Here is a 21,843-nt window from a genome sequence, read left to right as displayed (position 1 = left end):
ACAGCAAACCACGATGTTTTGACCTTCTTCTCGCATTATGTTTGGCTGTCCATGGTTTTCTTTTATACAGTCATGTTCAATCAATTAGAGATCACTAAGTGAAACATTATGCTGATTACAGACTGATGTTTTGAAAACCTTTTTTCCTGCTTCCAGCTAATGAAAACATGACTTTTAAGGATAAAATATTACTCCAGACCAATAATAGAAGTAAAGTGGATTTTAAAAAAATGTTCTCTTCTTCTAACAAATCTCATCTCCCCCTAAACTGTCAGAGTTGATGAGGAAAAGACAGGAATAATGACAGGCATCAAACTTTGGATTTACACTATACACTGCAAAAACAAAATCTTACCAAGTGTTTTTGGTTTACTTTCCAGTGTAAATATCTTTTTACATTTAAAATAAGATCAAAAGTAACTTTGCAGAAAGATATAAGAGCTTGTATTAAGTAAATAATTCCTTGATATTGATGGAAAAAATACTGTCAGATTAATTAATTTATAGGACATGTTTACCATAAATCCAGGAAAAGAAAGGCTTCCAAACATGGTGGAAATATGTCAGATTGACTTTGAAGACATTTCTAACATTATTTCTCTATTTTGGGCATTTAGAAAATGGTAATTCTGACATCTGAATGTAAACAACTGTATAATGCAAAAATACAAAGTTAAAGAAAGTAATGTAAATAATGTAAACTAGAAATAAAATAAAGTTAGAAGTAACTTTTCAGAAAGATGTAAGAGCTTGTTTTTAAGTAAATTCCTCAGTATTGATGAAAATGTTCTGGTTCAATCAGAATATTTTACTTATGACAAGGGAAAAGCATCTTACAAGTTAAATAATCTTAACTATACTTAAAAAAAAATTCAATATTAACCAGTTATTGACTTAAAACAAGCTCCTATATTTTGCTGAAAAGTTACTTGTAAGATCATTTTAGTTTTATTTCTAATTTATTAAGATATTTCCACTACAAACTAGACCACTCTATGCTGTTTTTGCAGTTTTTCTTTTTCAGTTCCCCCCCCCAGAAAACTTTATTTTAACTTAGAGATGCCTATTTAGCTCCACTGGACATTTTAAATCAGAGCCAAGCGAATGAAAACCCAGACATGTTTGATCTAATAAAGTTTTATTTTCTTAGAAATGGCAAGTTTTCAGTTTTCTTTTGTCTTTCTAAGAAAGTATACCCCTTTTTGAATTTCAACTAGCATCTACTAATGGTTATTGAATACTTCACAATATATTAAGTCTAGATGTTATGGTACATGCATACGATTCAGGCTGCATGAGGAGCCAAAGTCACCACGATACACTGGGAAGAGGGCAGAAACGGGTGGGGGAGGGGAAGGGATACAGGGCACTGCAGACTGACCAGGTTCCAGTTAAAAGGGGGCTGTGGCGCCCCCTATTGAAACCCTCTCCACAAAACACTGACTGCATCAACATATAAACACACACGCATACACACACACACACACACACAAAGTTTGCACTGTACATGACACACATTTACACACACCTCTTTATACAAGTGTGGAGCTCCTCCACCGGCCATTTAAACTAACTCACAGGAGAGGGTTTAGTGTTAACAAGCTTCTCTTTCACAGAAAGAAATTCACCACTGGAACCTTTCAGCTTCTGCAGTCCGACGTGGCGGGAGGCGGGGAGGGGAAGGGACGCTAACCAAAGGAAAAAACAAAAATAATAATTATAATAATATATAATAAAATAAAAGACATTCAAATACAGTCAGCTTTTTGCTTGAAAATACAAAACTACATGAGAAAGCATTGAAATAAAATCCATTCATCAGAACATATATATATATATATATTTTTTTTTTTTTAAAAAAAAGCCCAAGTGCTCCATTTCTCTCTCTCGCTCTCATACACACACACATACACACACGCACGATCAACCTTTTCCTTTTTTTTTTTTAATCCAATGGGGATGGCAGCTGCAAGGAAGCAGGAAGTCTTTTTAACCACGGTTCATAAGAGGATTAGCTGTGTGGAGATCTTCATGCTTTAAGTGCCACCAGGTGGACCTTGAAAGCCCCTCAGAGCGACCCACCCTTCCCAGTCTTCTTTGTTTACAGTCTGCAGCAAAGAATCGCTTCAGGAAGCTCCACGGCTCCCTCTAGTGACCCGCTGCAGCGAGTGCGGCTGACGCTTCCTCTGCAGCCTCTTCCACTGAGAGCGCTGAGCTCAGAGTCTCTCTGGGTCCTTATAGCTGCAGGCGGATGCACGTTTAGAACTGGGTGTGTGTGAGTGTGTGTGTAACTGTGTGTGTAGCTGTGTGTAATGCAATGTGTTTGTTTGCTTATATGAGGGCATTAACTCGAGCCGCCGCCTTCAGTTATGTTGTAGCGTGTTGGACTCGATGGGCGGCGCCGAGTCGTACAGAGTGTCCGTGTCATGTGTGGGCTCTCCGGCCAGCGTACACGGGTTGGACAACGTTCCTGCGCCACAGTCGCAGAAAAACCTGGAGGAGAGCGTGAATCAATAAAATTAACATCTGTAGGTGAACGATTGTGCTCTGTAAAACTTGAGGAAAACCATGAAACTTATGGTTTAATCACGTTTTTAATAAAAGTTTTAAATCAACACGCCTGTCCTCTAAAGAAACGTCAACTGGAAGATTTTCTCAAAGTCTGGAGGCATTTTTCTAAAGAGCTTTGGAAACAAAAAAAAGGAAGCAAATATGAATTTAACTGACGAAATTTAAAAATAAAGAACGAAAGAAGCTCACCGATCGTGTCGTATAAACTCTACGTCGTGTCCTTGGTGACACTTTTTGATGCAGTTAACACAGATGGCATTCCTATCTGTTGTATTACAGGTGTGACACCTAGAAAACCAAATAAATCCTTTAAATAAAAACTTAAAACGGCAATAAAAATGATAAATCGGACCCATTTCAGTTTTTTTACCGATAGAAGTCGTGCATGGGGTAACTGGTGTAGCTGGAGATCTTGTACAGACACTGTCCTCTGCTCACCGCCTTCTCAATGGCATCCTGATTATTCTGAATTTTATTATCTGATGGGGAACATTTAATAGTTAGTAAGCAGATATAAACTGTGAAGACATAAGAAAGTATTTTTGGTTGAGTTTCTTTGTACACTTGAAATAAGACAAAATCTACAACTTTTAGCAAAATACAGGAGCTTGTTTAAGTCAATAAATCCTTAATATTGATAAGAAATTACTAGTCACACTGGCAAAAAAAATGTCTTGTTATAAGCGAAATAATCAGCCATTGGAGCTGGTATATTTTTGATCAATATTAAGTAGATATTTACTTAAACAAGCTCCAATATTTGCTGAAAAGTTACTTCTAAGTTAGTTTTGCCTCGTTTCAAGTATACAAAGATATTTGCAGTAGAAAATGTTAAAATATTCTTTTAAACTTTGTGTTTTTGCAGTGTAGCACAACCACAACATGCCCAGCTGTAACGGACATAAACAACCTCTTACCTTTCATGGTGACATTAACTCCTGAGGCCAGAAAAAGCCCCCCGAAGCGGTTGTTGAAGATCTGGTTGCCCTCCAACGTTGCCGTTGCGTGGTTAGTGATTTCAATACCTGGTTTAGTGAATGACACGTCAACTGTAAGCCAAAAGGAGACCAAATGATGTAGTTTTTGCTCTAGAAGAGTCTGTGATGCCAACCTGCAGCAAAGCCGTCAAAAATGCGGTTCTTGCGGAGCGTGGGATGGCTGTTGGTGCTGATGAGCACGCCGGCCTGCGCGTTCCTGAAGATGTCGTTCTCTTCTAGCAAACCTGCAGGGAAGATGTTTCTTCATACGCTTCAACAGAACAAGTTGGGAACATCTGGATCTCAATAAATTACATCTGGATTGAAACAGAAGGCGAGCTGCACTAAAAATAGGGCTGCGAGTTATCGGTTGAGGAGTTCATTTAAAGTTGATTGATCTTAATGATCATTTTGCATCAAGAGGGCTGACTGTCTTTCCGTAACATAATGGGCTAAAGTTTTCATAATATGCTGGATTAAAAAAACAAAACATTTTGTCACCCTTGTTAAAGACTAACTGAATAAAAATAAAATTGTGCTTCTCATATTATTAACTAACATATTTATAAAACATAAAACAGGAGCCTCTTAGGTTACTGAATATAAAAACTAAAGATGAAAAGAATATATGAAGCTCTTAATTCAGAGGTGCATAATTTGCTCTTGAAGAAATGATAAAACTTCACTCCATGAAGTTCATTAACTCACGACAGTCATCAAAATCAACCGTGTTTATTGGCAAGATGCTTTTTTTCCATCATGTTACAATTATTTCCTGTTAGTAAATCTGTAATTTTTGATCGAGAAGTTGGCGCCGCTTCGGCTGAATGGGCGCCGTTATGGAGCTTGTCGAGTATTTTTATTTAAAAACAGAACCGCATAAAGCCCATTTTCAAACCCACACTATGTTGGAACCGTTTCTCTTTCCCATTCTAGTATGACTCCTCCATGCTTGTTTCTGTATCAACTGGCTTAAGGCTGGCCAGTGGCGCCCTCTGCTGGATGGTGGCTAAACTACAACATTTAAAGAAGATCTGAGCTGACGTTATTAGTTTATGGGGCTAATTTAAGTCTAATAAACCATTTATTTAATTAACATTTGTCAAGATATGTGAGTGCACTCGATCTTGTGACAGCTGAGTTTCTGTACCTCGGCCTCCGTTGAAGATGCAGATGCCTCCATCTCTGCCGTCATGGATCTTGTTCCTCCGCAATGTAGGATTGCTGTCTGTCTTGATCCACACTCCCGCCATGGCATTGTCAAAGATTTCATTGTCCTCGATGAAGCCCAACCCTGCGACATAACAGCAGCGTTAGATGAAGCATTGACTCCACGTTGGACGTCCCACTGGTGCCGTGAGAGACATAAATACAAACCTGAGTTGTAGACCAAAATCCCTCCATTCTGCCCTCCCCAGATCTTATTGCGCCGTATCTTTGGGTTGCTTCCCGTCCTGCCAATTAAAACAGACTCAATTATTTTCTGCTGATTTCAAAGGAAGATGAGTTTCAATACATGATTAAGTAAAACAATCTGGTTTTATCAATTTCAAAGTATGGATACTTTCTGATTAATGGCTTTCAGATACCCTCACTCGCCTCAAAAATCCCTTGACAGTAGGTCTGAGTAGTACGGTTTAAAAATAACATCTGATTTTTTTCAAACCAAATTTGATTTTAATCATTTTTTAATGGTTTTCTTTTCTAAAAAAAAAAAGAATTTACAAATGACAGAAAATATTTTAAAAAGTGGCTTTTACCCCAATCATCCCTTACGATGGAGTTTTAGGACCATTATACTAGATTGTTTGTCTAATTACAACAATATAGACACAATGAACATCATTTACCAGACGAATGTCCTAAAATTCCAAGAAAAAATGTGTTTTAATGAGAAAAAAATTGTAAGCTATTGTGTTTTAGTTCCCATAAAAATACTAATTTATTCTCCAGGTTAATTTTACTGCACTGCAGAAATACTTGGGTGTAAATTACATACATAGCATTGATTTCAACAGGATTACTGTAGCATGGGACTAGGATTATGTTTTGGCAACAAACTAAATGATTTCATTTGAAATTTTGGACTGAAAGAAAAATATCTTCATCTCATTCAGTGTGTTCTTTGAATACGCAGGTATTCAGAGTTGTTACCTTATCTGTACACCAGAGTACATGTGATTGTAGATGTCATTGTCTTCCAACACGCCGTGGCCATTGTCATAGAAATACACGCCAACCTAAAGGACAAAAAACATTAAATTAGTGGCAAAAAGGAAAAATGGCCAGTTTACCTTTTGCATATTTCTTAAAGCTAGAAATACAGTGTTTAATGGTGATACTAAAAATATAATTCACAATGAGATAACCAAAAATTATCAAAGGATATTTGGTTCAATATTAAATTTCTGCAAAATAATAAGCAGTTAAATTAACATTTACACCACACTTGAGCATTTTTATGATTATCAACTTCTGTAATTCAGAAAGAATACATTAGGAAAATAAAGTTTTATGAAACAGATGGGTATGTGGGTGTAAATTGGCAGCTCATGCATCCATCTGAATATTTAGGGAAACTACCACAGTTTACTGTTAACTTTTTGATTTTATTTTTTTAATAGTACAGCATTTTCTCCATAATAATAAGGTTTTTGAATTTAAGACAAATATCACACACAGGCCTGTCACAATAACAAATTTTCGCTAGACGATAAATTGTCTAGACGTTATTGCTATAAATGATAATATTGTTGCTTTGAGACAGTTTTGATGTAATATAATGTCATAATAATGCAATAACATACTTTCAAAGATAAAAATATTTAAACTCTAATGAACATTTAACAATGGAAATGGAAGACATTCTAACTATCCTAAATACTAAACAAAAACAGACAAAATTAATTATGAAGTCTCTGAAAACAAAACTGTAGGAAGAGAGAGAAATTAGAAAAATAATAAGAAATTAATTAGCTGTTTTTAATTAATATGCGATTAATTGATTTATTGTGACAGGCCTAAATGCTCATGTCTTTAAGAAGAAAATGATGTTTTGTCAAGTTGTTGGTAGAAATGATAATGTTCTTAATTTTCTGTGGCTGGCGAAAGAAAATGTATACATTTGCTAAAACCTCATTATTTGTTTTCTTTGAAACACAGGAAAATCCTGACATGCAGTAACAGATAAGTAAATAAATCATAAGCAAGGTGATTTTTGTGTACCTGTTTGCCGCTGTGGATGCGGTTCTTGCGGAGGACAGGAGTGCTCCCTGTGGTCACCCAGACTCCAGCCAGCGTGTTGCTGTAAACCTCGTTCTCCTCAATCACTCCCTGGCCTTTCTCATGCTGAAATAAAACACAGGACCGCTCATCATAGGATCACATTTCTCCCCCTGCTACAGTGGATTTGGACAAAGATTTAAGGAGGAGGCATTTACCACGTAGATGCCTCCATGCTGCCCATCGTGGATTTTGTTGTGCCTTACAATGGGGCAGCTGTTTGTTCGGATCTGAATCCCAGCCAAGGCGTTACCATAGATGTCGTTACTTTCTATTAACCCACGGCCGTCTCCAAATATGTACACTCCACCTTGGTTACCGTTGAATATAGCATTTCCACTGAAAACAAGAAGAAGGAATAAGGTGAAACAAATTTGTACACTTTTCAGGAACTTTCAAGGTCAGTTTGCAAACTTTTGCAGCACCAAAGAGATAAAAACAACACAAATGAGCTAAAATAAAAGCTTCAATTCTAAATGATATTTATTACTGTTATTAATAATGACTTGTAATAGTAATCCACTAAAATATAACAAAAAATTATGTTTTGAAATGCGTCTCTTTCACACACCCTGTACGCCTGATTGGTCCAAGAACAAAACACTAATTTAACAACAATTTCAATAAAGTTGTTTAAGGTGTAAAATATAAGCCAACCTTTATTTTAATAAGTCACTGAGCCGTTACGAATAATATTTATTACACTGAAACAATCCAAACATATGTTAAAAGATGCTCTTGCAAAGTTTTCTGGCATTAAGCGTATATAAATAATTTAGGTAATTTTAACTAAAGCAAGAAAAGAAGTTTTTTTTTATTTGGTGTAGAAAAATATCAAGTTTCAACTGTAAGAACAGTTTTCCAAATTTAACCACATGACAGATTTCACTTTATTACAAAACTGTGCTGTTTGAATATTAAACACTTTCAAGGACGTTATACAGAAATCAAGCACTTTCCAAAACCCTGGAGACACCAAACTGAACTTAAAGGATTTTCAAGGATTTCAAGCACTTATACGAACTCTGCTTCTGGGATGTCTTACCGTATCGTCGGGTCGCTGTTGGACGTGATCCAAACACCAGCGAAGTTATTGGCATAGATTTTGTTTTCTATAAATTGGCCCCGCCCCTTTTCGTGGACGTAGATGCCTCCCGTTTGGCCGTGGTGGATCTCGCAGCGGACCACCGTGGGGTTGGCGTACGCCTTCACCTCAAAGCCAGCTATGCGATTTCTATGGATGTTACAGTTCTCAAAGTAACCCTAAAACAAATGGGGAAAAAAGACACACACAGGTGAGGTTGTGTGAAGGAGTCGCTCGGGGTAAGACGTGTCGTAGCTCCATTCACCATGCCGTGATCGAACGTGAACACTCCTACATCTCGTCCGTGATGAATGTGGTTACGCCTAATGATGGGGTTACCGTGGTTCTTCACCCAAATTCCCGCCAGCGCGTTGTTGCTGATTTCATTGTCCTCATAAATGCCCTGCAAAGACAAAAAGCTTTCGGTCGGCGAGACTCTTGTGTTGCATGTCGCTGGTTAAAACGTGCCGCTTGATTTTACCTGTGCGTGGTCTGTGATGTACAGACCCACGTTCTCACAGTCGCTGATGTTGCAGTGTTTGATGGTTGGACAGGCGCCCTGTCCACTCACACACACGGCTGAACCCACTGGACACAAAGACGAAAATAAAGGTCTTACAAAACTGGAGATGCACCGATCCGATACTCATATCTGTATCGGTATAAAATAAAATTCTAGATCAGGTTTCTGTTACAATGTGATCTATTCAGTCTAACCCTATGCTTTGTGTTTTGAGCTACATCATACTTTATTATTTATAATTCCTAATTGCACTTTCTGAATCATTTGAAAGAAAGTTTATTGCAGATTATTTTGCAAAAGGCAGACATCCTTTTGGTGTGTTTAAATGTGCTGTACTGGTGCAGAGTTATCAAAGGAATTTGCAATTTACTACATTTATGTCTGTGTTCAAAAAAACATTTCAAGTGAGTTCAATACTGTTTTTACGTATATAATAATAAACCTCAAATCCCTGCACAAAACATAAAAACCTAAAAAAAAAAAGGCATCTTTTTCTGTATAAATATACAGATTTTAAAACTTTAACAATATATTCATGGAAAGCATCTAGAGTGTATTTGAAAGGTGTTTGTATAGACTAGAGCAGTGCTGTCCAAAACCTTTTACCCTGTAGGCCAAAACTGGCAAATTTAAACAACTGGCCACAAAATTCATTACATTAAAAAAAAATGCAAAAATTAGTTTATTGTATTTTTTTTTCTTGCTCAACAATAAACATATTTTTATTAAGTTTGTGCATCATTAAAGATACAAGACATAAAGAGGCCTCTTCAAATTCAATGTAAGACTTATTACTAACAGCATCACAAGGATACTTGGATGATCTGAGTTAAGACAATATTAAATTTCCCTTTGGGATAAATAAATGGATCAAATCTAAGACTTCCCACCGTTTTTGATCTATAAACCCATCAACCAGCAGTAACGGGTATCGACATGTAATTCTTTCATTTCATTTTTGTGAGTTACTGGGTCTATTTCTCAGCAGGATGATTTGACTTTTTCAACCCGGATATTTCTACATTAAAACGCAAAAAGAGTTTGCTTCACATTTGGCGCTATCTGAAAAATTCCAATGTTTTCTAAAAGGGGAAACGTTTTGCTTTCCAGCCAATATTGGGTTATTATGGAAATTAATCTGAAGGGAACTCTGTTAATGGATGGTAAATTACAAAGATAACTTGCTAGATATTGAAAGTTCTAGTTGTTATGGAGAAATGGGCAAATATATGTTTACTCACAGGACATTTAAAGAACTGCGTACAATTAAAATAAGCAAAAATATCCAGGCGGAGATTTTAAACGTAGGTCTCAAAGAGTTAAAGTGTACAAATATTAAACCAGGAATGTTCTTCAATCAACCATCAATCCAGACTATAATCCAAACTGAGAACCAATTAAAAAAATGCTACTTGAAAAATAAAATAACTTGATCAAACACCAGTTCAGACATGTGACCAAAAAACAAATGTTTGCACTTTACTTTTCCATTTTTATTACCTGCTAAACCAAAATAAGCAAGTTTGAAATGTCCAGTATTAAATGTCGGTTTATTATACCAAATATAGGGATCATTTCTACTTATCACAAACTAAAATCCTTTCAGTACACACTACTGCTGCAAAGTGTGGGTTTATCAGATTATAAGGAAATGTGATGAAGCGTCCTCTGACTGGAACAGGAGGCGTTGGTGTGTGTGTGTGTGGTTACCTGTGCATGTGGAGCGGATGATGCAGTGGTCGATGTTGGGGCTGCAGTTGACTGTGATCTCCAGACAGTGGTGGGCGTTGTGATGCTGCGCCGATTTATCATCTGGATTAAACTGAAGAGGGAACAGAAGCCGAGGTCAGACAGAGGACAGGAGTGCAGACAGCACTTCTGTCTGCCCACCACATCCACACTGCACTCTGTAGGTGTTGGAGCCGCGAACAGCTCAGAGTTATAATAAAATGAAGAAATAGGATGATTATGGTTCGCACCATTTACGTAACCTTGCTTAATAGAGAGCACACACTGCTATTATTTTGCCTTGGGGAAATCGGAGAGAAATAAAACCCAAAGCAAACAACATATTCACAAAGATACATTATTATAATACTAAATTACTTTTGGACCTTATAGTCAGAGAGAGTGCAGAGGCCGGTCTAACTCCCCCTTTCTACAGTCATTTTAATATCTTATCTATAAAAACTGGTTCAAAGTCTTTGAATCAGTTTTTATAGATACTTCAATCATTGCAGATCTCATTAAAATCCCAAGTTATTCCACTGTATTAATAGCACAACATTTTAGACGGACCCGTTTTAATTAAACTCTAGTTCATTTGTCTAGAAATCTGGTTCGTTTGCGCAGGTATGAATGTTCAATCGAACTGATGCTGACCAAAAAAGCAAACTCTGATACACTTAAAAACATGCAAGTGTTGCACTATAAGAGGGAGAAATGGCTCATGGTCTTTTATCAAAACAAAAGAGAAATCCTCCAAAGGGCAAAATCTCACGCCACTCCATTTTTGTTTACATTTTATGAAGTAGGAAGTTGCGGTCTTGCATTGTGAGCTCAGTTTCATAAACCCACTCCTGATTATTATGTAACCTGCAGATATAATAAATGACTAAAATATAACTTCTAATGGCTAAAAAAAACTGAGAAAGCAACATATCTACTTTTCACAGCACTGTATATTATTCTACACTTTCTGTCATTTGCAGTCATTTGTTTTAGTGCAGAGGCTACAGTGTCGTGAGAGAGCGGTCTCTGTTAAACAAGGTTTTTATGCATTTCAAAATAATTGAGATTGACGTCTTAGACCCTCCACACAGATTAAAAAAAAAAAAACATACAGAACTTGAACATGTCGTACTGAAAGCTTGATATCAATAAAACCTTAGATGTAACTCATGTCAGAGTGCTTGACTTGTTTATTACTGGAGTCGAACCCCAAGAAGGGTGAGAAAAGGAAGTGCAAAGGAAGAAAGATGTGGATGCAGTTACAGCTTTTCAAAATAAGACAATCATCAGATGTACGTTGCAGCAGACACTCTGTAAGATCCTCCCAGAAAATGTCCCACTACTGGACGCAACACTCACACTGAATGACCACAAATCTACAATTCACACACGCTGACAGAGATCTGCTTACAATTTCTTCATGAAAAAAAGATTTTGTCTGAGACAGAAGGTAATTGAGCAGCGAGAACCTGGTTTAACATCTTATATTAGCAATTAGCATGGCTAGCTTTACCAAAACAGCAGTCTGTGTGAATACTGGAGAGAATGCACAGCCTGTTATTTATGCAAAACTTTCCAAAAGGCTTTCAACATTTCAAAATTCATGTAACGAGCTTTTTCTGATGGGAGAAAAACAAAAAACAAAACTGGATTTCTTAGTAATATCAGAAACCTGAAAACATCCAAATCTGCAATTTTTGTAGATGAACTATACATTTTCTTTTAGTTAAACAGAAAAATCCCATGTTCTAAACTAATAATTATATTCCTTATTATGAATTAGTACTAAAAATATTTTTATTTATTATGACATTAAGAAAAATATGACAAGAGGGTATTTGTTTACCTTAATGGTCATGTATCCCACATATGCATCCTCTGAACCCTCCATGAAGACAAACGTTGAATCTCTAGTATTCTCTATGACGACTTTATCTGCTACTTTACCAGGTGCTGAGAGGGAAGCGGAGACCATCCATCAAACAGAGAGGTTGGTAAGCATACAGACTGCCTATAGAAGAATTAGCAAATCTTCAGCATCTCTTTATGATGGCCACATACCTGCACCAATCATGGTGATGGGAGACTCTATATAAATCCACTCATCGGTATAGATGCCAGAATGAACAAAGATGAGACCGTCAAAATGGGCTTCTTGGACACCGCCGAGAGCGTCCTCAATGGTGTCGTAATACTGCGAGAGGAGAGACACAAACACTTTCAGGCAAAACTAGCGCATCCTTCCACAATTTAGAGAAGTGATGATCGACGGTAATCAACCATTTTGTCTTCCAGCTGAGGGTTTGGACTTACCAGCATATTCTCTCTGCCTTTGTATCGGCCGGGGTTACTGTAGAAATGTTCAGCAAAGCCAGGCTTTACGTGTGCACCTTTGTACTGCAACACAAAAACACAACGCAAAAACATCAAAACTAGTGAATGTAAGTTGGACATCAGCTTCTGTAGGTAATTTTGCTTGTTAAAAGTGAAAACACCACCAATGCTGATATACAATCGCTTCAAACCCGGACTGTATAATGAGAGGTAACAATTTTCACAAAGATGGCAGGGTACTCAGCTGTAGATTCCTCAAAACTAAATATCCTGACTAGTTATGAACCTACTACAACACTGTTAACATCTGCAGTCATATTGCTCCTCTGGTTTAAAGTCATATTGATGAGATGCTAGAAAAAACCAGAGCGACCTGTTTTTTTTTTTTTTATCTATGAGGAAAAGAGTAGCGCAACACTGCTCCTTCCATTGTTGCTACTATTTGTTTTTTTGTTGTCGTTTTTTTTAATAATGAAAAACCAATTTAGTCCTTTAATATATTTCTTAAAACAAGAGAAGCACCAAACTACTGTTATTAAAATAATGCTGCCTTCAAATGACAATAAACGAGCCTCAAGAGGTACAGCCAATCTGCAGGCTGGCTACCAGAGCAGATAGCCCAGCTAAGTATCCAGCAAACATCAGCTTGTTATACAGAGCAAGATGGCAAATGTGTTACACAAACGTGTTAAGCAGCTGAAAACCGAAGCTAAACATTCCCAGCGTTTGTTCTATATTTATGATTAGTGCTTTTCAGTTTTAATTCAATATTAAATAAGATTTATATTTGAAACTTATGCAAAACTTGTAGCAATAGAGTAAAAACGTTGTTTTAGCTGGAAGGTTTCATACAGTGACAATCTCATTCTGTCCAACGCCTGATCCAGACGTAATAAACTAAAACCATCGACAAACGAAAGGAAGTTGAAACACTAATTACAAATCTATTCAATATCAATAGTTGAGTTTATTTTTACACAACATGACCAAATATTACTGATAAAAACACAACAAATAAATTTAAACTTAACATTTTGGGGAAAACCTTTATGCGGAATAGTTTTTGAAAGATCAAAGCCTCTTTTAGCGGATAATAAAAAATAAAAAAAATTTAAAGGCACGTGGAGCCTTTGTTTACAGAGTGAGCCGAGGTCGTGGCAGCTGGACCCACCGGTGGGTCCGTCGGGTTCTAGGGGTTAAACCAGTTTAAATAATAAAAGGCATTACAGAAGCTTATACAAAATATTTTTTTAACAAAAAACAAACAGATTATAAGAAGTCTGAACAACAGCATCTTGTTGTTGGGGTGTCTAAACTGAACAAAGCATTAAATGAAGAGAAATTTATAAATTAATTAACAAAGTTGTACTAACCAGTTGCTGAAAACTGTCTTTCCACGGGTTTGGATGCTCGTGCTCCTCAGGGCTGACCTGGTAAAACCGGCCTGGCTCAGGATGCATCATGGGACGCGTGTACTCAAAAACCTCCATGTATAGCCGTTTCCTTGAAATAGGGAAAGGAAAAGTACAGACTCTTATAGGTCTATTTTGCTTATTGATTAGGATATAAAGTAAGAACAAATCATCTTACCATAGGATGGGGTCGTTTGCTAGCTGGCTGAATCTCTTGCACACGCAGGCCGCCTGGCAAAGGTCCTGCTCCAGCAAGTAGGAGAAAATCTTCAAAACCACCTCATCTGGAAGCTTCTGCTGCAGATACTGCTCTGCTGGGGCTGCTAAAAATATACAAATACACACACACAAAAAAAGGCAGTGTAAGTCTGAAGAAAAGGTCAACATTACAGTACAGATGGACTGTAATGCAACAGTGCAAGAGTGGAACTCAGCAAAAAGAAAAAAGAAAGAAAGACTAAATCAAACTAGTAAACGCTGCCCATCATGCTGAAGAGCTTAAACACACCTGGAAGGTCGTGGGTCTTACCGGACACTCGTGCCCGCTTGGCTCGATGACCGAAGGCATCTGTTGATGAAGTGGAAGCTCCCTGAAAATGCAGCAGAGATTTAAAGCTCAGAGGGATTCAAAAGTGAATACGACAACAAATCGGTATCTCGCCCCTCTTCACGCAGCAAAAATGCAATCTGCAGCAAAGCACAGGCGCAACAGCTTTCACGCTCACCTCCATCGGGCCCTTGCTGGGGCAGGCAGAGGCGGTGGCAGAGGCGGTGGCAGAGGCAGCGGTGGTTCTCTTAGGAAGCAGGGTCTTGCGTCGAAGCTGGTAGGGACTGTTCTGAGCGCCGGGGCCGGACTCCTCGATAGCCATTTCTGCTGCAGCGGCCGCAGGAGCCTCCTCATCTAAACAGAAAAGCATTGTGGGTGTTAAGTAGAGATGCAACAATCGACTGGAAAGACATCTCAGTACTTAAAAGTGTCAGATTTCCCCCCTCTATGCTTTATAGAACTTCCACCATTTTCAGTGTTTTCACACCTTGTAGTCCGGAAGACTCAGTTAGACTGGGAACCAAAATTGCAACATTTTTTACATTTTCAGCTGGGGTGGTTTGCTTTAACACTGCACTGTGTCAAACAAACCAAAGCGTTTGAAAAACCTGTTCAACCCCTCGCCTGTGGTGGTGCTACACCAAGAACCACTGAAGAAAACGACACAAAAACCTCTGACGAAGACATTAGTGCAACATTCTTCTTCGCAAAATGTAAACAAATGGCGTAGCGTCAGATTTTAGTGGTTGTAGGATTTTTGTTTTGTCTTTGGCTAAAGAGCTGAGCCATTTCTCTCACTAGCAATAAACTTGTGCGTTTGTTTAGGTTGCATTTACCCAGAATGCTGTTGCACTACAGCTTGCTTTTTTCTGTTAAAGCAGTATCCGGTCCACTTGGTATCCACATACCTATTCAAACAGCACCACAATCCTCTTAAACAAACCGAAATCTAGGTTTTTAGGCGAACCAGAGTTTCCATCAGAGTTCGATTATTTACTCACACCTCTCCAACGAACCGGACCTTCTAGACAAACAAACTAGAATTTGATTAAATCGGACCAAACAAGGCTGGTGTGAATGCACCCAAAGTCAACTGATAGAATGTACTTTTAATGCACATTTCTGAATTAAAAAAAAAATCAGATAAAGGTTATGCTTTGAAGAATAATTGAAATAATCTTCTAAATCCCCTTTTTTTTGTTGTCAGATTCAAAACTAAAGCTTGCAGCACATTTTCTCTCTATTATGTTATAACCCTAAGAAAAACAACAAAATGATCAAAATCAGGGTCACAAGTTCAGATATCAGAAATCAGTCAGGAAAAGCTCCATCGATGCATCGCTAAACTGAAGCATACAGTCATATGTATATGTTAGAAAATCTTCAGGCCTTTTTATTGCGACTACTTGAAAAGTAATATGTAAAAAATGGAAATAATGGAAATACCTCAAATTTTGAACATTCAAATTGAGTATAATGTCAGTGTAGAATGACAGTCATGCTTTCCTGTATTTTTATAAACTTGTTCTTTGATCGCTTATGTGTAATTGCCTTTGGATTATTTCCTTACAAATAAAATTATATTTCATTCAATTCGTCACAATGTCAAACACAAAGTATGGCAATATGAAAAAAACAAAAACAAAAAAAGAAAACTGTCTTTTAGAAATTTTGCCAATATTTGTGGTGAATATTTTAGTTCTATCGGATTTGAAAATATTTTGATTGTAATTAAGGGACAAAATAATCCAGATTTCAAAATACTGTAACCATCTCAAGTTTATACACTAAAAAGTCTCAAGTCTCTGAAACATCTTTACTTGCTTTTTAGATGAAAATTATATAAAACTATTTAGAAAATTTTATTAACACACTCACTTGTTAAAAACATCTCATAAGCTACATGGAGTATAAATATAACTAGGAAAGTTACTATCAGAGGTTGCACATTGATGTATTATACTTTTACTGTCATGCTAAAAATTGATAATACATTAGACCAGTGGGGAGGACTTCCACTGCTCTAATACCAACAATATTGCACATTATAATTTTTTAAAAAATTAACATTTGGTCCAACAAAACTGTGTTCAGTTAGCTAATGTTTTTATGTAGCTATGTTTTGAATAAAAAAGTCTGACTTGATACATAAATACATGCTTTTATTCCATAAAATGTTTATTTTTATTGTATTTAATTTCAGGCTTTAAATGTAAAATGCTTCTGGGAAAATAATGTACGAATATTTTATGTTGCTATCAATAGTGGTGAATAAGGGGACAATAAAAAAGTAAATTAACTGACATTTATTATGAGTACAAAAAAAGCAGAACACCACGGTCGGTGTGCTGAACATTTTATGGCAACGTGTTTTGTAATTTTGGCTCTTTCTCATGATTCAATCTAAATTGAAGCTTCGTAAAAAATATCAGCTAATAAAACACACTGTTTAATATTTAGCCTCCACATACGATCGTTTAATAGTTATTGTATGACCCACATTCGGTGTTAAAGCAGACAAAGGTTGGTGATTGATAACGGAAGATGCGCTTTCTGCAGATAAACTACCTCTTTTCATGTGTAGTTAGTTACCCTGAAAAGATCCTGATCTGTATGCATTTGTCGTTGTCCGAGCCACAACCACACTGGTCTTTTGTGGTGCTGTCAAATCAGGGACAGCAGTCGATGTCGACTGCTAACAGCTAAAAACTGAACTGCGTAGCTGGCAAATCCGCGGTGTAAACAAATCAAGCCGCCACTAGCATAGACCGACAATCCGATAACAAAACGAGCTTCAAAGTAGCAAATCTGAGGCTATTCGGCTGACCCCGAGTAATTAGCCCAAATCACACAGTATCCTCTGTCACAGCTGATGTGCGTGTCCTCTCGAGGCAAGAGCAACCAGCTAGCATTGCCCCTGGAGCCGCTGCTAATGTTTTTGTTAACGTTACACCCCAAAAATGGCAGTCCTAAAGGTTTGCACTCGCACAAATTGCTGTGACAGCTGGGAATGCAGCAGCCGAGCGGCCACGAAGCTTGTGATTACGGAGGGTTAGGCCGCCCCTTAAGCTTCAAGCTGGGGAATATATGAGCCATTTATGATGTCCGCTTAGCTACATACGCATTAAGCGAAGACAACCCCCACAACCTCCTCCTCCTCCTAACCTGGTGAGCTAGCTATAGCCCCGATCACTCAAGCCAAACAAAGCGCGGCCTGGCCTGAGCCACAGAGCGAGAAGCCTCGGGTTTTCCTAAAGAAAAAAACCCCGCCGCCTCCAGGCCTGCTAAGTAGCTCGGTAGTGACAAAGAGGGTTACATAAAAGAATGGTTTCACCTAAAAAACCTTTGTTTAATACCATTAGCTGGCCGTGGCCTAGCTTACCTCTATCCCCGTTGATTCGTTCGGGTTGCACCGGGCGCGGCCTCGATACTCGCCTGGGTCTCCTGTTGGTGGCTCTGAGGGAGTTCATCTGGGGAGTTGGTTGTCGAAAAATACGCCGCTATCCTCGACTGCCCACTGATAAAATGTTGCCCCTCGACTGGAACAGCCACCCAGACGACCTTTCCCCCAAATATCCCCTCCAATAGCGACCTAAACCTCCCTGTTTTTGGGGTGTAATTGCTGTTTTTTCACCCCGCTCCGTGGTATTTCAGCTAACCCCCGTTTCACTGCTCTGTGCCAGCTCCGTCTCTCTCCGTAGCAGGAGGAGCCATTAACTCACACGGGAAACAATCGAATGGAAAAAAATAAAACACAACGTCATCTTAACCAATCACACTATGTGTTTCAGATAGTCGGTTTCAGTAGACCAATCAGAAGGCTCGTATCAAACGACTTCAAGAAGCCTTTCTGTTGCGATTCGGAATCGGTCAAGCAGCAGGAGTTTAAACCAGGGGCGCCTGTTTTGAAAGAGGTATCCAGGTGTGTGGGACCGCCAGTAATTTTGGGTTGACACGCCAAATCTAAACCCAAAAATGAATTTTGGGATTTTTATTTGTGAATTAATGAGATTGGGTTAAGGTTTGCTGCAAGATGCTACATACATTCAATACATCTGCAGTGGAGAGTGTAATTTCTTCTGCCATCATCTGTTGGGGTAGCAGCATCAGAATAAGGGATTTAAAAAGCTCAACAACAGAAGGACGGTTCTGTTGCGGGGACTACTGCAGAACCACTAAATGATGGTGTAAAGTAGGATTCTTTATAAAATCAAGAAAATTACAGATAACCCTGACCTTGAGACTACGTCTTCAGTCAGAGGCTTTTTCAAATTTGCTGTAATACTGACAGCTACAAGAAATCTTTCCTGCCAACTGCCATCTCTGCCTACAACAACTCTTTGAAGAATTTTAATTAATATGAGTTACAACAAAAACATTTAAATGAAGTACTTTCAAATTTGAATTTTGTGCTTAATTGTAGATGTGTCACACATAGATAATTATATTTATTTCTGCTGGTTTACTATAAGTCTGATGATTATGGTTTACACAGAATGAAAATGCAAAAAAAAAACAAAAAAAAAACAATTAGATTGGCATGAGGTCTATAATTATTATAGACTAAAATACATGGACATGTGTATAATCTGTATAATACAAAAGATCCACTTTTTGAATTGCTGAAATAAATGAACATTTTGATGACAGTCTAATTGATTTGGATGTGTTTGTACTCTAAAAATCATCTGATTTGAACTGTTAAAGACATTTTGACATAAATGTACAAGCCAGATATAATGTAATTGCAGCGCCAGAAGTGAATCACATACATTTTCGCTTTTTGTTTTGGTTTCCTTGTTTATTCATATCAGTTTAAATCTTGCCTTATCAGCTAATCCTTTTGTATTTAGTTTCTTTGCTTAATCTTACAATTTTGTGCTTTTTGCATTTGAGTTTAGTTTCCTTTGGATTAGTGTTTTGGCTTCATCCACTTGGTTATTGTTTACATCCCCGCCATGTAAACATGAGGAGACGTTTGGTCTCCTTTCACAGCTGCACCCGGTTCCCAATCAGCCACCTAAGTAATCAAACTCTTCAGTATATAAGATCCTCATTCTTGTTCTTTCTTTGCTGGATTCTCTTGCTTATTCCCATTACGTTACCTTGTAGCATGAGTCTCTTGTTAGCTCTTGCACTCCATGGTTCTATCTTTTCCCAGAATCCCTTTGTGTCACCTGTAAGTTTTTATTTTTTTTTCATTTTACCTCTTACCTCTGACTTTACCTGCATCTTGTAACTAAACACATTGACTCTTTCTGCTGTAAAATTTAAGGATAAAATGCCAAATTAAGAAATATAATATGATGAACTTTGAAAGCTTTATTAGTTCTTTATTTTCTTAAACTGTTTCATGAAGCACCTGAGCAATTGCTTACATTTGAGAGGAACAGCAGTAGCGACTAGACGCACCTGATATCATAAATAATGACACTTTTCAGGACAACCTTTGGACAAAAGGCCTTCCCTGTTAAGACTTGTAAGCTTTTGAACTCACTACCATTTCCTTTTAAGACCACAACTTGCATTAAAATGTTTACTTTAAGGCTTAGGAATTTGCTAAAGACAAACCAAACTGTCCGCATTTTAAATATTGTCATCTTTTTGGGTCAGTAGTTTTATGTAGATTGCTTTATAACTCTTTTTGATAATCATTTGTAATTACTGTTGATCTTATTTTCTTTTAAAATAAATGTTAAAGATCCCTCTAATGATGGGTGTTGCAATTTAGCTATGACTAGAAACACTAATGCGGGCATCATTTTATGTTTTTTGTATCTGTCCCTATCATATAAACAATAAAAATTTGAATAGATGAAATGCCATACAAAGGAGTTATCAAACCAAATAGAAGACTTAAACCTTTGAGTCAACTTTACTTATATGGCACCTTCCACTGGTCAAAAATAAAGTGCTTTTCAATTAAAAACAAACAAACGCTGGAGATAAAAGCATACAAGAAAATATAAAAACAAAATACATATACAGCAATAGTGTTAGTTAAAATAGACGAGTCTTCAACAGCTTCTTAAATTATGACAGTCCAAAGTTGAAGGCAAAGCTTTCCACATTCTGTAGGTTTCCACTGTTTTCTCAGTTCTATATATTTTCTCTCTCTCTCTTTCTGCAGGTGTAGATGCAGACTTATTGGGTGGTTTCTTGTTTTTTCTTTGTCTTTCTTTCGTTCCTCAATTCTTATCTTTTAACTTTTAACCTTTGTCCAACCTCTCTTATTGTCTTTTCTCTCGTCTTCCCTTTCTTTTCTGTCTCAGTGTCCATTGCATTTGAAATATTCCCAAATCAATATCTAGTAGTCTTGCAGTTTGTTTCTTACTTTTTAGTGAAAATTAGACTCAGTTGATTTTGCTTGAGGCCACTGGCGTTTTGACTGCTTTTCCTGCTGTACCAGATTGATTTCCACACATTGTTAGACCCAAAATTTCAAGTCAGGGAAGTAAAGTTAGAATTAGAGGTGAAATTGGGCCAACAAACAAATAATCCAGTTTCCAGGTCCAGTTTCCTTCACTGCAGACAGCTAGCAAAAATAAATCTGAGTATGTTAAGAAAGAATATTGAAGGAGACTCATATATGCATTCATAACAACGCTGAACTATTGTAATGTATTCTGTCAATCCAGCAACGCATGTTGGGATTTGATTGAACAGGAGGTGCGAATTGTGGATGCACTGTAGACAAATCTGTTGCTGCTGTGATGTTGTCATGGACCAAATGTTTCTAACATCTTGTTGGATCTGTGGTATGAAGAAATGAGTCAGTTTTGAAGACATTCAACCTCTATCCCTTAATTAATTTATTTATATATATGAAAAATACCGTCTAGAAAACCCGCTTTGATGTAGGTCATTGTATAAACACTAGGGGGAGCTGTTTAGCTGCAGTACTGTTTGAAACCCGCAGCAGTCAGAACCGTGCTGAGCTCAGACGAGGCTGGGCGGACTCAGTTTTGTTTAGTTACATCCGTGAATGTGACCAGTTTTCAATTTTTAAATTTTTTTTTATAAAGTATAATTTATCTCAATGTGAAGAAGTATTTGGAATTGTGCAAGAACACTTTCCGTTGTATAGTGTCATGCTAATTTTTATGCATGAATTCTGTTTTTTCAAGTTTTAAATCACCCTCGGCATACTTTTTAATCTTTTATTTTTTCAGAATATGAATTAAAAACTCAAATATGCACCTCCTGGATTAATATTTCACCTTCAAATTAACGAGGCCATCCGAGAACAACAACGCTAGCGCAGAAATCGTCTTAAATCTAGACTGACTTGAATAACCTGGTGGTAAAAATGCATCAACACGTTTAGCATGTAGGAGGCAGTGCTTCCATATCAATGAGATGGATTCCTTGCTGCAGCTGCA

General features: G+C 37.4%; 1 protein-coding gene across 2 annotated transcripts; it reads right to left on the bottom strand.

Annotated features, from left to right (window-relative positions):
* Window positions 1-1,121: 1,121 nt before the first annotated feature.
* Window positions 1,122-18,183, bottom strand: fbxo11b (F-box protein 11b). 2 transcript variants are annotated; one of them, XM_014968487.2, is made up of 22 exons: window positions 17,844-18,183; window positions 14,640-14,815; window positions 14,444-14,504; window positions 14,093-14,237; window positions 13,876-14,005; window positions 12,482-12,565; window positions 12,230-12,362; window positions 12,015-12,121; window positions 10,148-10,259; window positions 8,396-8,502; window positions 8,180-8,317; window positions 7,876-8,093; window positions 6,989-7,169; window positions 6,774-6,896; window positions 5,703-5,788; window positions 4,926-5,002; window positions 4,699-4,842; window positions 3,683-3,793; window positions 3,489-3,596; window positions 2,942-3,050; window positions 2,761-2,859; window positions 1,122-2,493 (listed from the first exon to the last, which is right to left on the bottom strand). In XM_014968487.2, exons 1-22 carry the CDS (start codon window positions 17,929-17,931, stop codon window positions 2,364-2,366), a joined length of 2,667 nt encoding a protein of 888 aa, XP_014823973.1. In that variant the 5' UTR covers window positions 17,932-18,183; the 3' UTR covers window positions 1,122-2,363. The 2 variants fall into 2 exon arrangements, with proteins under 2 accessions (XP_014823973.1, XP_014823952.1); XM_014968466.2 differs by having other exon boundaries at window positions 14,423-14,504; window positions 17,844-18,182.
* Window positions 18,184-21,843: the final 3,660 nt, after the last annotated feature.

The sequence above is a fragment of the Poecilia mexicana genome, unplaced genomic scaffold (assembly GCF_051168715.1).
Source record: "Poecilia mexicana isolate PSO_F unplaced genomic scaffold, ASM5116871v1 scaffold_19, whole genome shotgun sequence".
NCBI classification, from domain to species: Eukaryota; Metazoa; Chordata; class Actinopteri; order Cyprinodontiformes; family Poeciliidae; genus Poecilia; species Poecilia mexicana.
Note: the sequence above shows the minus strand (reverse complement) of the source record. Positions and strands in the feature narration are given on the sequence as shown.